Source organism: Neopelma chrysocephalum, unplaced genomic scaffold, assembly GCF_003984885.1.
Source record: "Neopelma chrysocephalum unplaced genomic scaffold, ASM398488v2 Primary Assembly neopelma1_24, whole genome shotgun sequence".
Classification (NCBI taxonomy): Eukaryota; Metazoa; Chordata; class Aves; order Passeriformes; family Pipridae; genus Neopelma; species Neopelma chrysocephalum.
In genome coordinates this window covers 36,898,738-36,917,056 of record NW_020897693.1, presented here as the reverse complement: position 1 = coordinate 36,917,056, position 18,319 = coordinate 36,898,738, and the positions used below count along the sequence as shown (strand labels likewise).

The window sequence follows — 18,319 nt, the reverse complement described above, 5'->3', positions numbered from 1 at the left end:
TGGGCTGTTTACAAACTCTACCTGAACTGTTTTCCAGACAGTTAATTCCCACTTCGGGTTTGTGCATTTGACAATCTCTTCCCCACGGGGCTTCCAGTGTTTGGGCGCATCCATCAAGATGATGGACAAAATAATCCTGATAGAAATTATTCCTTTTTGCCTTTGTAGAGGACACACCAGAAAGTCCAGTAATGACTGGATGGGAGCAGAAAATGGTGTTGCACAATATCAATGCCCTATACCAAACCACACGACAAAACTGGAAAGTCAAAGCACCAAAGGCAATTAACTTCCAGTCAGTGAGCACAAAATGGGAAGAACACACAAAACTGACTTAATTTCTATTTTTTAGTTTAGTTCTTGTTATAAAAGCTGGACACTTTCACCAAGTATCATGATCTGCTTTAGCTGAGCTCAACATCTGAACCATCCGAAAACTTTTACATACTCACAAATTAGAAGGGAAAGACCAGCACACTTTTTGATCCCTCATGAAAATACTTTACAGAATAAGACCCAAGAGAACCCAGTAGAATTGCCCTTCTAGTGTCTCAGACTTGAAAACTGGTATTTCACTTCGAGAATCTTCTTCCCCTCAACTAATGGTAGAACATTCCTCTTCCCTAGCTGGTGATATGAACATGCCAGGCTTCTCCCAGGTAGTGTTTCTGATAAGCATGCAAACAACTCACACTAGAGATCTCTTTATTTATTCCCTTCTCCAGGTGGTCAAATATCCTGACTAAAAATGAAATTAGATTACCTCAACAAAGTCCAGTCTTCAGTAAGCAAGGGTGTGCTTTCAAGGAAGAATGGGGAGGATTTTTAATTGACTCAACAAAATAAACAATTTATTTTCAAATAAAATTTGTATTATTTCCCCTCCATCCCTTCTGCAAACCCCTTGGGCCAGATTGTGTATGGATTACAGAATAATCCATCCTTTAAGAACAATAATAAGCTTGGCTCCCCAGCATTTTCACTATGCAGTTGTAAATTCCCCAATGGACAAAGCTTCTCCTCCCTTCTTTGGGAGGCTATTCCCTAGTCTAATACATTTCACCATCCATTTGGGATTCAGTACTCCACAGATCAAAAATTCAGAACAGATTAAGGAAAAAGTACGTAATTCTCCAGACAAATTACAGTCCACAGTAACCTTAATGAATTTCCTGTATCCTCCTCTGAGAAGTTAACTACTTAATTTCTGAGACTTTCACTACTGTGTTTGTTACCATTTTGAAACACAGCATAATAGGCATATATGAAAAGATTTAAATTAAAAGAACTATTTTTGTTGTCTTCAATTGCAACTAATCCTTAGAAGCATTTCCCATTGGCTCTTACTCAGCAAAGCACTTACAAGCACATTCTTCCCCAACTATATGCCATAAAGCCCCAATGGAATAAAAAATGCTTTGTTTTCCATTTAAATTAATACATAGACAAGATTAATACACATGATGGACACACTGAACTATTTCAACCTCGTATAAGCCCTATCTGCCCAAACCACTCAGACATGTGCTGATGACTAGACTGAGTAGATTACATGAATTGATGCTAGTTTTACGTTTGTAATCAATTGTTCAAATTGATGAGTTTAAGTGTTCTTCTAATCGTTGTTATCTACATAATCCTTTATTCCCCTGCAGCCCATGAGCACTATGGCTCTATTGGATCTATGATATGATCACAATCTTTGGCTGGATACTAGATCTATGGTACGATGGCAATCAGTGAACAGCCCTTGTCTTCTGACTTATCAACTGTTCATCTGTGCAAAATCATGATAACCCCATGGTTTGATAACATTAGTGCAGACTGATTGCTTCAGGAGACCTCAGCAATGTCACACTTATATTTTAAGAAATTAGAAGATACTTTAAACATTCCTACTCACAGTCTTGTGATTAGTCTGTGAAATTGACTTTTCAGATAAAAAGCAAGAACAAAATAAACTCCTGCAATAACTGGGATTACTAAAGAGGAGAAAAAAATGCGGGTAGAAAAAGTAATTTTCTTGATGCAACTCTTCCAAGAAAGGCTGCAACTGACATTTTTCAATTATACTACAAAGAAAAAATGTATTATCTCTGTGTTGTGTGGGTAGTTTGACTCAAACCAAGAGAAGAAAAGGGAAAGAGAAAAGAGAAAGAATGTCAAGCATTGCCCATTTGCATATTTTCTGAGGAGAGAAAGATGCATGCTGGTGGTAAACATAATAGCATATGAATAGAACTGAGGCAGTCTAAGAACAGCACCACGCTAGTTTGTTTTATTTGAGAAAGCACTAAACACTGATATATGAGATCACTTACTACAGAAACTGGGAGAGCAGTTCACAATAAACAATTTAGTCTCTAAATGTAGCTCTTTTATTATTCAAACTGTCCACAAAGACCATGCCATTTTTATAGATGTTTGATGTTTGTGCTTATCCAGACAAGTATTCCCTTCTAGTCCACATTAGTGCAAGTGCTGGCATAAGGATTCAGCATTCACAATGATAGCACTGTGACTGTCAGGCAAGTCAGCTGGCAGCATTTGTATTGCTTCTGCTTAGCTGCATAAGCTAAATTCCTTTATGCAGAACTAAAACTTCTGAAAGTTCCATCTCAGCATCTACAGGCCTGGGGTTATTTGTCCCCAAAACTCAGCCTAAACCCCTCTGCTCTTTCTGTACACTTCACAACTGATGTGAAGAACACAGCACCATAGGACTTTATTGTAAGGTTAGTCAATTTTTCACTCATTTCTGCAGCTCTGCTTTAAAGCACAAAGAGAAAAACAGAATTTAGTACACAGCCTGAGAGACAAGACAGGTAGAATTAGTCCTTTTTGTTATATCTGCTTTGTCCCTTTCCTCTACCCTTTGAAATTCAATTTCCTGTTTCCTGAGATAGCATCTCATAAAAGCTTAACCAGAATATACATAAAACACTTCTTCTGTAAATCTGAGATTTATCTTTTCAGAAGGCAGGTGTAAGTGCAAGAGAATCATATAGCTACTTCTCTAAATGTAACTTGATTACAGACCTCATACAGTTCCCAGGATTACGGCATGGTGATATCATGTATCGGGCAGGTGATTTGATGTACATTCAATGTAGTTCACGTGCATGCTCTGCTTATTCATATTAAGCTGCAGCTGTTGAAGTACTTATGTTTCAAAAAGATAAAACCATTGGGGGTTATGCTCTGGGATTTTAGGAAACTGATGGAAAAGAAATGGGATTTTTTCTCACAATGAGTCTCAATGGAAATACATCCATTTTCCATGAAGACTATGATTCTGTGGGATAATACAAGTCTGCATATATTAAAAATCAATTTTAGATACAACATTCCTTAATAAAACTGGGCATTTTATGCAACTCAGACTGTTTCATAATATCATACTCCTCTGCTTTCTGTAAGACACATAAAACTAAAGATACAAAGTAAAAACCAACATTTAAATGTTCAAATCCTAGATGCTAAAACAGAAAAAAAAAGGTTTGCTGTAATTTGGCACTGGAGAATAGATGAGGTAAAAGATCCATCAAGTAGTATAAGATTAAAAGAAAATATCTGGAAGAGTTCAAGAAAATTATGCTATCTCAGAAGTATAAGGTTATCAGTTATTAGACACCATGGATCCCCTGATCAGCGAAAAAAATCAGACAGCTCTGTACTCTGTATTTGCTTCTGATCTAATAAAGATTTTCCTCATAACGGTTTTTTTTTTCATAAAATCTGACCCAGTAAAGCATTCATAGCACTTTGTTTTTAGGTACAAGTGATGCCATGCATTTCTAGAAGTCTATTCACAAGGCATAAGAATTCACAGAGTTCAAAGTTTGCTTCGGAAGACCAAAATAATTAAATTCTTGTAGGATTAAGCCCATTACTGAACCACTAAGGTACATGATTTCATTGGCACAATGCTAATCATCACAGTGCTTTCTAACTTGAGGCTTTCTGTCCTGGAAAACGTCTCACTAATTTCATCTTAAACTAAGATTTTTACAAGTCCTAATAGAAATTAGATGGTTACTTGCAATTTGCATAAACAGTACTCTATTTTACAAAGTCAGATGTCTGTTATTTATTTCTTTCTTAGTCAAAAGTACAAATAAACATATTAGCATGAAAGAAGAAAATTGTTTGACAGTAACACCTACTTTTCTGAAGCTATAAAGAGATTTTTTAATGCATGGGATGTTTTATAGTAATTATATTCCCATGAGGTTACTCAAGGATCACAAGTCTCTTTCAAATGTATTCATCTTAACCTAATTAATATTTCTAATTTTACAGATGGGGTAATTGACATAACTGACATTTTTAAATTAGGTCTCCTATGATCAAAAGACTATATTCACATAGAGAGCCAAACGAATGTAGGATCTTTGAATGTCAAGATAATTTTTTAGGAAGCTATGCAGTGGCTAAGCTAAGAATTACAGGAGCTCACAGGAGATCTGTGGTCTATATGACTAGACCATGAATATCATTAGGAAGAGATGGGTATCTGTTCAGTAGCTTGACCAGTGTCTGATTATGAAGATAACAGCTTTATGGTCAGCAGGTCAGACTGAAAGGAGGGCTAGAGGCTTCTGATCCAGAGACACAGCCATTAGCTCATACTACTGAGCCTTGGAATATAGCTGTTGTGCATACAGGTAGCTAGTCAGACCATAGAATAAAAGCCACTCTCAGTTCAAGCATGCAGTCAAGGCTCAGTTCATTAGCAAATCCTGGAGCCTAATTGTTTCTCCATGAACACTGGGGAAATTTGAGTTTAAATCAAGAAATCATCAGGCTAAAAACTTCAGCATGGTAGAGGAAAAAAACTCAAGTGACTCTAGTCCATTACAATCAGTAAAGTGCAGGACATGTTTGCAAAGCAGCAGTTACAGCCATTTAATTATACAGCCTTAAATATTTAAGGCTGTTTCCAATCCCATTTTGCTTTATTTAAAATGTATTAATGTGATACTCATGCCCAGAGAAACTGCAATCTTTGAACTGTTCCTCCTCCCAAGTATTAACTCTGAAGAGAAGATATCAGTATTCTCCACCTTATTGTTCCACAGAATAAAATATCCTAGAAAATACATATAAAATAACTGCTATCTTGATATTAGATTTTATTTATTCTCTTTAAAGTCTCAGTATCTTTTGCCAACCTTCTCTTTTTAGAGAAAGAATAAAAACATAAAACATTCACATATATAACTGTTCACAAGTATATGCATAACTTATATTACATCTAATGAAAGTCTCTAAAACCGTAACATTTTGTCTTATTCTCTCCCTTTCTATTCACATAATTTAGAATATTTGCATGCTGAAGTAGTAAAGAGTTATATAGTTACACATAATAACCAGTTGTATGTTTCATTGCTTATCCATCCACTTACTGGTGCAAGAAACTCAGAGGAGCACCTGATCACCTAAATTATATAGGGTTTTCTTCCCTTCCTCAGTCTTTCCTCTAAATCACTTATCAGTAAAATCTCATCAATCCAAAACTCCACTCCAAGCATGGCACTCAAGCTGAAAACAGACACTGCTGTAACCGGTAGTGTTAGATGTAGAATCAGCTCTTTGCAGCATCCAAACTGAACACATACTAGAGCTGTGGGGGGGAAAATAGCCAATAAGTGTTCATACAGTTCACTTAATTTGAAGCTCCATAATATGTTTCCCACGTGCAAAAGAACTGTATATACAGGCCTTTCAGCATAAAAAGCTTCTTTTGAAGATGGAAAACTAGCAACTTTTCTTCAGCAAGTACAGTATATGTCAGATGCTGATCCATTTCTACCGTCACAATACGCTGGTTCACTTCAGTGGTCAATAAAAAAAGAGGGACAAAGAGATAAAATTTGGGATAAAAACAAACAATAATCATTATAAAACTGGAATTGGGTGAATTTGTATCCTCAAGCTTCAGCTACATCTCCAGCAATACTGAAAGACCAGTTTTAAACTAGACAGCAAGCCATAGCAACAGTTAATCTGGAATGTGTTACACAAAAAATTTCACATGCATCTTTCAATCTCAAATCAGAAAAGTATGCATTTTCAAAATTAAATTGTTTTGAATTATAAATTGCTCAGAATTCAAAAGTAAATACAAAGTTACCTAAGGAAGTCAGTCCCATTTGGATAAAACAACAACAGACTAAAAAAAGGAAAAGAAAAAAAAAGCCCAAAGTAAAACGCAAACTGTTCTTCATGTCTTTGATACAAATACTTCAAACATGTTAAGAGATTGAAGTGTCTGTGTCTCTGAACGACACTTGTTTTCATTATGAAGAAACTACAGTTTAGTGAGCCAGATTATGCACAATGATGCTACAAGTTATTTACTGTACTGAGGTAAATTTTCCCCTGCATTTGCTTTCTTTGTGGTGATTACCTGGAGATTTAAATAGCTTTATTTTTAAAATAGCCAAATATCACTCCACAAGTTCTTGTTCAGTAGAGAAGGGATGCATTACTAATGCTATTTCACAGCTGAGCTATGAAAGTCTTGAGAGATTAAGGCAAGACTTTTCAAAGAAAAGTGGACTCTGAACCAGAAAAGCTTTGCCTGTTATTTTTACAGAATGACAGAATGGGGTTGAATGGGATCTTTGGAGATCATGTTGTCCAACCCCCTTGCGAAAGCAGGTTCACCTTGAGCAGGCAGCACCGGGTCGCACCCAGGAGGCTTTTGAAAATCTCCAGAGAAGGAGATTCCACAGTCTCTTTGGGCAGCCTGTTCCAGCCCTCAGTCACCCTCACAGTAAAGGAGTTTTTCCTCATGTTGAGACGGAGCTTCCTGCGTTTCAGTTCGTGCCTCTTGCCCCTTGCCCTGTCGCGGGGCACCACGTTTCTTGGGTCAGTAAGCAGCAGTTCCCTCGCCACAGCGCTCTGCCACTTTTAACAGCAGCAGCGTTCCAGGTGGTTTAACACACTCGAAAGGAGACCCACTTGGTAAGTGTAACCGACAGTGGAAAACCCTCAGAAGGCGCTGGATTTTCAGTATTTTTCTGAGATTAACTGCAGAACGTTCTTCTCTGCTCAGCGGTTCCCCGATTCCATGAACGCTGTGAACTGTCCTGCAGTGACACCTGGCGGCCGCGGGAGGGGCAGACGGGCCTCCCCGTCTGCAGATAAGTCTAAGACGTGTAGTACACATACACATCTGTTTGACAGAGAGATTCGTATATATCTAGTATCTCTAGATAATATGACGACAACCTTAAAATCCTGTTTGCAGTGTGCAACTGTCACAGCTTTCATAAGCTTTGAGGTATCTGGAATTGGATATTTTAGCTTAGTACCCAGCAGGAAACTCTTCGGTAGAGAGGACACCCATACAATTCAGGAAAAATATAATTTACACCCCAAGTGTGTTTTTCAAATTGTTAAGATTTTACTTCAGTGCACTGCTGAGGAACAACGGCCAATCGCTAATCCAAAACTGACAAGTGTGGCGGTGGCAGCAGCAGTACAGAGAGTTTTCTGCTGAAGTGAAAATTGTTCTTAAGCCTGAGCTCCTCCTGCACAACAAATGGATAGTTGGATCTCTAGTCTAGTCAGTTTATAGCCAAGGGTACTGAAGTTTGCAACATGAACACTGGGCTCCATCAAAACTGTTTGTGCGCTGTGGGCTACAGAGCAGCTAAGCAGACAAAACCCAAGATCACAACAGAAGTAAGCCAATTACCAATGCAACTGTCCTGAGAGAATGCTGTGGAGTCAAAAAAAGACCAATACTTAAAACATTTAGAACTCACAATCACACCAGAGAGAAAAAAATCTGAAGTGCAGTTTGTACTCCTTCCCACTGTGAGAATCCACGTCGTGAACTGATGAATGCTTGCCCTAATTAATAATAATAATAATGGCCAGTCTTCGCGAACGAAGCTTGCCCTAATTAATCCATTGGAAAGCTCAGATTCCTGGAGCAATAGACGAATAATCCATCTTAAATCACCTCTGACTGGCAATACCTTAACCTGAGTGCCATAACTCTAAAGCTATTTGTGACACCTATGTATACTTTAACAAGGCACAAAATTTTATGAGACACACAGTAATAAGAAAAATTAATTCCAATTTATTTTGCACCTGTCTCTTACAGACATAGCATGTAACTTTGTTTCTGAAAAACAGAAATATGAGCCACTTAGGAGCAAAGAGCTGTGTAACCACATTAGAACGACCTTACTAAAGGTCACGCTTATGAAGCCGAACAGAGTGTTTTAATGGTACAGTTACATGTCATCCAGATCTCAGTTGGTTTTAATTTGTCTCCTCAGAACACATTGAATACACAAAATGAGCCTGATTTCACTGCCATAATTCTCTGTCTTGGTCAAAAGTAACATAATTTTACAGAAATTACAGCCCATTAAAATGGGCTAGAAACGTACACATTGATGTTACCACTCATTTGCTTAGTAGATGATACAGCTGTGATTCTCTAATAGGCAAAAGCATTTGTGTATTATTTCCCTTATTCAGCCACCAATGGAAGTCCAATAAATGGAAACGAAATGGTACCAAGCTGAGTGGTGCGGTTGACACATCTGAAGGATGGGATGCCATCCAGAGGGACCTGGACAAGCTCAAGAAGTGGGCCCAAAGGAAACTCATGAGGTTTAACAAGACCAAGTGCAAGATGCTGCACCTAGTCAGGGCAACCCCCATTATCAATACAGGCTGGGGGATGAACAGATCAAGAGCAGCCTTGCCAAGAAGGACTTGGGGGTAGTGGGGGGAGTGAGTCCAGAGGAGAGTCACCAAGTTGATTAGAAGGATGAAACACCACTGCTATGAGGAAAGGCTAAAAGAACTGGGATTGTTCAGTCTGGAAAAGGCTTCAGAGTGACTTAATTGTGGCTTTCCAGTACCTGAAGGGAGAATACAAGAAAGACAGAGAAGGACTTTTTACAAGGTCATGTAGTAACAGAACAAGGGAGAATGGCTTCAAACTCAAAGAGTGTAGATTTAGATTAGATATTAGGGAAAACATCTTACTGTGAGGGTGGTGAGGCACCAAAACAGGTTGCCCAGAGAAGTTGTGGATGCCCCATCCCTGGAAGAGTTCAAGGCCAGGTTGGAAGGGGCTCTGAGGAACCTGGTCTACTGAGTGACATCCCTGTCGATGGCAGGTGGGTTGCAACTAGATGATCTTTAAGGTCCCTTCCAATAGAAGCCATTCTTTGATTCTGTGATTCTATGAAATGGTAATTCTCTCCTGTCTTCCCCATACTACTTGCAATTTTATAAACATTTAGTAAGTTTTTTTCAACTAACTCTTTCCCAAGAAAAACAGATCCAGTCCATTTAGTTTCCTCTAACTTTGAAGGTGATCCATCTTTCTGAACACTCTTGGTGCCTGCATGTCTACCTTCTATTAACTCCCATTATGTCCTTTTTAAGATACAGTGAACAGAACTCCCTTTTTTATTCTATTTTCCTAGAAATTCAGAATGTTCAACCTCCTTTAGCATTGCTGACCACAAAATTGACATATTCAGAGAACCATCAAAGAAAATTCAGACTGTTGTAGGGCTACAGTCAAGCCATGAAACACAGGAGTTTGTGGCACACTTGCCAAGCAATGGAAAGCTAAAGCTTCTATAAATTCTATCTTCCCACCAACACTACAAGTCTGCACATGGGAACATCTGGGCAGTCTCTCCTATGAGAGCTCTTTACAGTGATCTCCGTCCACATTTTTCCAGCTCTTGTAATCATTCCTCAGCTGCATTTTCTTATTCCCATTTTCCTTGCTGTTTCCTTTATTCATCTCCCTGTTCCATTACTGATTTCTCTCTTCTCCTTGAGCCTTTTGTTTCTCTCCCATGAGACTTTTTTGTTAAGTATGTAAAATTGACTCTCAAGCACATGAACAGCTTGCAGTGAAAATGAAGCCACTTAGACCTGTATTAGATTATATGAATTCATGAATGTCAAATTCAGTATAAACTCAACTACCATTCATTCACATACTGCATGCAAGACCCTCTCACTCTGCAGCTTACACTTTTAACTACAGTTAAACCATAAACAGGAGCAGCTAAATCATTAGAGAAAACAGCTTTTTCATCGAAGCAAAAATTTTCAAAATAAAATAGGTTTAATACTCTTCCATTATTCTCTCTCTAGACATCTGATCACTAGACCATTGTTAGTGCATCAGGGGCCTGACATGACAAAGACAATGAAACTGATGGCAGGGGGAACTTTGTGTGAATCAATGTGACAATATCATTTGGTGGCAAGGTAAGACCAGTGCAGGCTTCACTTGAAGCAAGGAAATGCAGTTGTACATCTAGCCAGCAACCAATGATTTTCATCTTACCTTCTTCAACATCCAGCGGCTCGTTCTGCCCTATGGGCACACAACTGACTACACCACCTCACTTGCGGCAGCTACAAAGCCAAGGCCTGAAAACAGCCCTATCCCACAATGGGGAAGTCCTCCTCAAAACTCTGCCAAGAATATGCCTTGGCAAAATTTGTGCTTCTGCTCCACTCCTGAGGAACAGAGCTCAACTCATACACCTCAGCCCTGGTTTTCTACTGGTTCCATTTTTTACATCCCGAGTTAGTTCTCTGACGATGTGCTTAAAAGAATCTTGGGTGGGCTGACATCTATCCTCAATATTGATCTCTTACACTATCAAGTATTAGGTTCTTTTAGATGTAAATTATTTCTACACACATATTTCTAAATATGTACAGGTAACCAGTTTTTACCATTCCCTGTTCCCAAATAACCTAAAAAAATAAATTATTCCCCCAAGCATGTTCATTGTTTGCAAGCATTTGTTGAACCATCTTTCCAAATAAATTACATTCTGCATGAGTGCCAAGACTGTTTATTTATGAATGATAGTCTAAATCTTGTGATTCTTTTCCGTTTTTCCAGCTGAATGACTCAAATTTTCTAAGCAAACCATTAGGAATAGTAACTAGCCATATTTAAGAGCGAACTGTGAAAAAAGCCACAGAAACAACAGTGTTGTCACAATGTAAACACAAATTAGATATGTGAGAGTTCACAGAAGACATGGGGACAGTCAATATAGCAAAATATGATGTCCTCAGAGATGCACTTTTCTTCGTCTAGTGTTGTGTACCTCCCAGAATTACAGCTCTGGGGATGTGTCTCAGTTACTACCCAGCCCTATTCCTATAATAAATATCCTGTTACTTGCCTGATCACTGAGCACAGCTCTGGCTTTAGTCCTGAGCCTGCAGTCAGCACAGAAAGTTTCAAGAAAAGGGCTCACAAGCTGGAAAGGAAAACATCACAACCAGGTCTCACCCTTGAACCCATTTCCATGCTGTACTAGTTATCTTGTCCTATTTTTCCTTGAAAGTTTTCTGTCCCTTTGATTTTTTTTTACTTCTAAGTAATTCAGGTTATTTTAGAAATTGCCACTAAAATAACTAACACTGATACATCCATAAGTGCAAGTAAGGTGCGACACATATGAATATTTTAGGTTGCAGACAGCATTAGTTCTAATTTCCACTGCAATTCATGAGACGCCTCTCTGCAAATCATGTCCAAAACCCTCAATATAGCTAAATTCACATGTATGTGCATGCTTCCACTTTTTTGTCAACAATCTGAACAAAGGGATAGAAGGTACCCTCAGCAAGTTTGATGGTGATACAAAACTAGGGGGAGTGGTTGATACACCTGAAGGCTGTGCTGCCTTTCAGCAAGACCTTGATAGGCTGGCGAGTTGCATGGAGAGAAACCTAATGAGGTTCAATAAGGGCAAGTGTGGGGTCCTGCACCTGTGGAGGAATAACCCCAAGTACCAGTACAGGCCGGGGGCTGGCCTACTAGAGAGGAGCTCTGCTGAGAAAGACCTGGGAGTCTTGATCAATGACAAGTTGATCATGAGCCAGCAGTGTGCCCATGAGGTCAGAAGGGCCAAAGCTATCCTGGGGTGCACTAGGAAGACGGTGGCCTGCAGGCAGAAGGAGCAGTATGAAAAGGGAACAGACCATCACTTCCTATTTCCAACTATAGACCCTTAATGGTTAGACTCTGGTGCTTCTAAATAAAAGTATTTTTCCTCATTTTGTCCAGCTTCTGAAAGTTAGGGACTAGAATAGAATTCTACTGATTTTACACAGCATTTAATCAATAATGAAAATGTTTTTTAAATTATAAATGCTGTGTTTTCACCAGACTTGTACCCAGGTCAACCTGATGTCACTACACTATATCTCTAGAGTAGGCTGGAATTTGTTATGCTGTAGCACCTGCAAACTCATTTGTGTTTGCTATTCATTGTCATCTAAAGACAGGACCTGGAGCACATAGCCAACTAGATAACCTTATTTTTAGTGCAAGCACACCAACAGTCCTTGCTGGAAGGCTCCCACACTAGGCAGAGAGCTGAAGCTCTCAGCACAGTTCAGAAACAGAAAAAATCTATACAAGCAACTCACTCATGCCTTTGGGACTGTAAGATTACAACTGTGGTAAGCATGTAATACTCTGGTTTCATTAAATCTATAGGAAATCTCATTGAAGACAACTGGAGCTCTTCCCCTGAGAAAATGAACAACAAAAAAAAGGCAAGTGATAGCAGTAATTCAATAATAGAGGGAAAACCAGAACCAATAAAAAAGGCAGCATGATCCCAGAACCTTAAACAAACAAGAGCATTTTCCTCTATCCCACTGTAAGACTACGTAGAATGTGTGTTAAGGTTCATTAAGCTACCCAGTTAAGGGCTATTCAGTGTAATAGTAACAAGGAAAGTGATAAAGCAATAAAACAAACAGACACACAAATATCAATGAGAAGGTAATAAGGTAGACAAAGACCAGAACTCTTCAGCCACTGATTGATGGGCTGTTAAAATGAACTATTCGGGCGTAGGTAGGGGCACGGGGGAGGGGGGGGGGGGGGGGGGGGGGGGGGGGGGAGGGGGAGGAGGGAACAGAGAAGAAATCAAGACTTTCATGGGTATGATGGGATGTTTGAGAGGTTTTGTGAGAGTATACCAAAAGAAACATGGAATAACAGAAAGAACTTGTGGGGGTTATGTAAAAATTATAGGATCTTGTGGGAAGTGACAAAGGCAAGGAAAGTGAGAGATGAGGGTGGATACCAGAGGAATAAACATAGGATACTTGTCTGAGCCCTACACCTGTTCAACACACTGTATCCCATCTTCTTAATAAATCCTGCTATTGACTTGCCTTTGTAATCTCACTCTATCCTATGTGAGTGCTACAATGTGCAATTGCCATCAGCTGGAGAACAGACCATGGGTCCCCAGGTTTGTAGATCCAGGTAACAACAGAGAGACCAGAATATAACCGAGATCTGGGTGCCAGCAACTGGGGAAGGGATAATAACCCCATTGGGAATGGGGTGTGTGCTGCTGGGGTCTAAATGCCAACAACTGGAGCAGGGACTGTGGCTTACAGAGCCCATAAATCTAAGTGCGAGCAGTTGAAGACACCTTGCTGTTTATATTTGCCTAGAGAATTTAACTGTGCATACATATGTGTGTACACATAAGCATACTTTGCTGGTGAACCTTAAGCTTGAAGACCTGTACTTGGAAAGACTCCAGGTCAGAATCAGTAACCAGGTCAGGGACACAGGGTCTGTGCATGGACATTAGATCACCACCCAGTGGGAGATGTAATATTTAAGGGATGCATGAGCAAAGGGTGCTTGTGAGAATGGTGCACAAGTGCGTGCATCTGTTTTGCTACTGAAGATCAAGTCAGACTACCTGGTAAGTAGGGGAGGGCCTGCATAATGAGTAGGGGCCACCAGTCTAGGCATGGATATTAGAGCTCACACTGGTATTAGAGCTGTGAATGTTGATGTATTCAGGGAGCTAGAAAGCAAGGGCTGATGTTTTCACTAATGAGCTTTAACTCTTACCAGCTGGAGAGGAGAAACAGGCCTGGGCTATCTGCATTTCTGTTTATGTGAATGCTGGTAGTTCACAATGTTGTCTAATTAATCTCTACAATTCATTACTGGTCTAGACTGGCTGACAGCTCTTAGAGCTACATCCTTCTTGTTCTTCTTGACTGAAGTTCTCACAAAAGCCATGCCAACAACTCTTTTTCTAACATAAAATATAAGAATATTCTTTCCTCTCTCCATCACTGCTTCTCTCTCAAAGTGTGATTGGGAACTTGATTTCACAGACCAGGTGATATTAATCTTAGCAATTTTCACCTTTATTCCCCCAGATTGCTTAGTTAACAACTGTATTGTGTCTCTTACTCTGCATATTGGCCTTGCTAGAATCATAACCCTCCTACAGCCATGACCACTGGATATTTAGAACCATTACTCTCCTTGTGGTTGTTTTCTCAGAAGTGTCCAAAAGCTTTAAAAACACATTGTAAAATAAAGTACAGAAAAATCATTAAAAACATATGAAAATTAGTCTGTGTAAAACTATCTTTTGTACACTAACTTAAAAGAATAAAAGATTTGTCCTTTCTGTCAGAAAAACCTATCACAAAGCCAGCGTGTTTTGGGACAGAAACCTTCCCTGAGAGGTGACTGAAGCTTGTTCCTTTTAATTTTTTAAAAGCAAGCTGAACAAACTCCATGAGAACATTCTACAAGGATGGTTCTTGGGAAATTGTTCTCCAAAATCTATGAAGCTTCATACCTCTCCCACTTCTGGAGTTTTACAAGAAAGTTTCCACAATCAAAGTAAAAAGCAGTGTTGCTACAACACAGAAAGTTGTATGATCAAACCATAGCAACAGAAGACAAGCAAAAGAGTATGAGAAATACTCATAAAGTTCTAATGCATATCACTAAACTCCTCAAAACTTAACTCATACACTTCCATTCTCCTACTTAGAGAATGTCTAGTAGTATTACATCATGTCAGACAAGTGCTAGGCAGTATTCAAAAAGGTCCAATTCGAAAACCTCTTGAAAATCTAGATTAGATAACACTTCAAGAAAACATACCTAAAACACAGAGAATGAAATCTGAGCCTTTACAATTCATCTGGTCACCTGGACTGTTGCATAAAAGACCACCACATTTTGGAATAGAATAGAGAGGAAAAACACTGCAAAAATACCTAAGCTTACATTCAGAGCTTCAGAGAAGAAAATGCAAAACTGATTAAGAGAAGTAATGGGAATTTTCTGGCTGCTGCACATGTAAATGAAATGGCAGCAATAAATTTACCACGCTTTTAGAGTACAGCACATACTAAATTAATCGGAACTAACTCAGTCTGCAATTTTATCTAATGTTTTTTATTTGGAAGGTGATTAATTAATTCAGAAAAAAATATCTGCTTCCCCTATTACATTTTTCCTCTTGTTCCTCCAGTTCACTTAGCCCTACACACACAGCTTTAGAAGTAGAATGAATTTGTTTAGAAGTGACCTCCAGAGGTCACCTAGCCCAACCCCTGCTTGCAGGAGGGCTGATTGGGTCAGGCTGAGGAGAGGTTTGTTCACTGAAGTCTTGAACACCTCAGGGGCTGGGAGTACCACAAGGGCTCTGGGCAGCTCTGGTGGGTTGACCCTGGCCAGTCACATGGTGGCCACCAAAGCCACTCTATTACTCCCCTCCTCAGCTGGACAGGGGAAAGAAAATATAAGGAAAGGGTTGTGGGTCCAGATAAGGGCAGGGAGAGATCACTCACCAATTACTGTCATGGGCAAAAGAAACTTGGGAAAATTAGTTTATCATGAATCAAATCAGAGTAAGGTAATGAGAAATAAAAACAAATCTTAAAGACACCTTTCCCCTCTCCCTACCCTTCCTCCCCAGCTTTACTCCCAAATTCCCTGCTTCTTGCCCCTACTGGCACAGGGGAACAGTGAATGGGGGTTACAGTCAGTTCTTTAATTGTTGTGTTTGCTGCTCCTTCCTCCTCAGGGGGAGGACTCTTTGCACTCTTCCTCTGTTCCAGCATGGGGTCTTTCACATAGGAGACAGTCCTCCACGAACTCTTTCAATGCGAGTCCTTCCCATGGGCTGCAATTCTTCACAAACTACCTCAGCCTGGGTCCCTTCCGTGGGGTGCAGTCCTTCAGGAACAGGCTGCTCCAGCATGGGTCCCCCATAGGGTCACAAGTCCTATCAGTAAATCTGCTCCAGAGTGGGCTCCTCTCTCCTCAGGGTCACAGGTTCTGCCAGGAGCCTGCTCCAGCATGGGCTTCCCACAGGGTCACAGCCTCCTTTGGGCATCCACCTGCTATGGCATGGGGTCCTCCATGGGCTGCAGGTGGATCTCTGCTCCACCATGAACCTCCAAGGGCTGCAGGAGGACAGCCTGTCTCACCATAGTCTTCACCGCAGGCTGCAGGGGAACCTCTGTTTTGGCACCTGTGGCACGTCCTCCCCCTCCTTTTTTGTTGACCTTGGTGCCTGCAGAGTTGTTTCTCTCACATATTCTCACTCTTCTCTCCCACAGCCACTGCGCAGTAACTTTTTCCCCTTTCCCAGAGGTGTTACTGCCATCTGTGATTGGCTTGGCCTTGGCTAGCAGCAGCTCTGTCCTGGGGCTGGCTGGCATTGGCTCTATCAGACATAGGGGAAGCTTCTGGCAGCTTATCACAGAAGCCACACCTGTAGGTCCCCCCTGCCCAGTATCCAAACCTGCACCACTGACCCCTGCCTTAGTTCCACAGTTGGGCAGACCAGAATCATCTCCCGTGCTGGGGCCAAGTCTTCATGTCACCTCACCGCCCCTCGTGCTGCCTCCCAGGCTTGGCCTGTCCCATCCGTGTGAACAGTCACTGCCACATGTGGTGGGCTCGCGCCACTCCCCACGTTGGGGGGGTTCCCCTCCTCTCACACCACCTTGGTCCAGGTGCCCTGGCTCCTGTGAGGTGCTCCACTCCAAGGAGAGACATACACAGACAGGTTCATTTAACACTGTTCCATTGACTGCAACATAGGTTAAGCTTAGGCCTGATCCGACTGCAGGGAAGTGCCCTGCACCAAGATGATGCTCCCACACCACAAGCGCTGCTTGGCTTTCCCAAAGCCAATGTGCATTGTTCAGTACTGCAAGTAGAAAAAAATTGACTGGTACTTCAGTATTCTCCTAATTAGAATCAGACCTATTCATTAACTCTATCCAAGGCACTTACATGCTACTGAGGCACCTCCTGGCTGAAGCAGTGCCGGCATTTTGCTGCTTGTGGACCCTATCCTGGCAGGCAGAAAATCCCTCAGCCAGCCCTGGGTGGGACAGAACATTCCACAGCTTCTGTTCTTGTCTCTCATGGGAGAAATACAGCCACTGGTGGCTGCTCTCACCCTACAGAGATCCCAAATGTAGAACTGTGAGGATGAGATGGCTTATCAGTATTTGGGTAGTGGGACAAACGCAGTTCATAACCCAGCACAGTAACATCACAGTCCTGTGAGGCAGTAATATTTACCACCCGGACATGTTTCAGGCCATTAAAGGTCACATTGCTAGTTGCCTTTCCTTGTTTCCTTTTGAATTGACCTACAGAAAGATGCAATTCTTATAAGAACCGAAGAGTTGTGTCCCACACTGCTCAGCCCCTTCCCAGAACCGATGCCTTTCTGAAGATAAAGCTCAACTAACTACACTCTTTACGTTTCACATACTCCATCTGTGCCGGTCTAGACAGATACTCAACTCACGCCTGCTCCCCATACTCCCAAGCAAGGAGGTGTGTTCCGTTCCCGGCAATCCCGCTGTCTCCCGGCCCAGCCTGCAGGCGGCGCCGCCGCGCTCCTCCCAGCGCAGTCCGGCGCGGGGGGTTCTGGGTGATGTAGTCCTCTCCCGCTGCGGACACCTGCAGGCGCACATCCGCCGGCGCAAGGCACTGTGGGTGTTGTAGGAGCGGCACTCGAGCCAATGGAAGGCGCCGTTTCGGAAGCCAGCGCTCGCGCAGCCGGCACTCGCTGAGACACGGGCGGCGCCATTGGCTGAAGGGAGAGCGTGACCGGCGACGGACGGGCCCGCCGAGCCAATGGGAGAGGGCCATGTAGACCCAGCCGTTGCCCGTGTGCGGCCGCCAGCGGCCCGTGCTCGGCCGCGGGCGCCGCAGCCGATTGGCGGGGGCGGTGCGGGGGGCGGGGCCAGGGCGCGGGGTCGGGGGCGCTCGGGCGGCCCCGCAGAGCCGGCGGGAGGGATGGGGTGGCGGGCGCTAGTCGTGGCGCTGGGTCTGAGCCTGGCGCTGCTCTGCGCCGGAGCGCTGCCCGCGGCCGGTAAGTACCGGGGTGCCGCCCCCCCGCGCCCCGCTGGGCCCCAGCACTGCGGCGGCCTCGCCCCCCGGGGTGTGCGGCGGGGGAGGGAG

General features: G+C 42.0%; 1 protein-coding gene across 2 annotated transcripts in view; it reads left to right on the top strand.

The window, feature by feature from the left end:
- The first annotated feature begins 18,117 nt into the window (after window positions 1-18,117).
- The window catches only part of SEL1L (SEL1L, ERAD E3 ligase adaptor subunit), a 37,108-nt gene continuing 36,906 nt past the window's right edge, over window positions 18,118-18,319 (top strand). For both annotated transcript variants that reach the window (XM_027673022.1, XM_027673016.1), the window contains exon 1: window positions 18,118-18,230. In XM_027673022.1, coding sequence (XP_027528823.1) covers window positions 18,155-18,230 — 76 coding nt within the window. In that variant the 5' untranslated portion in view covers window positions 18,118-18,154. The remainder of the gene's footprint in view (window positions 18,231-18,319) is intronic.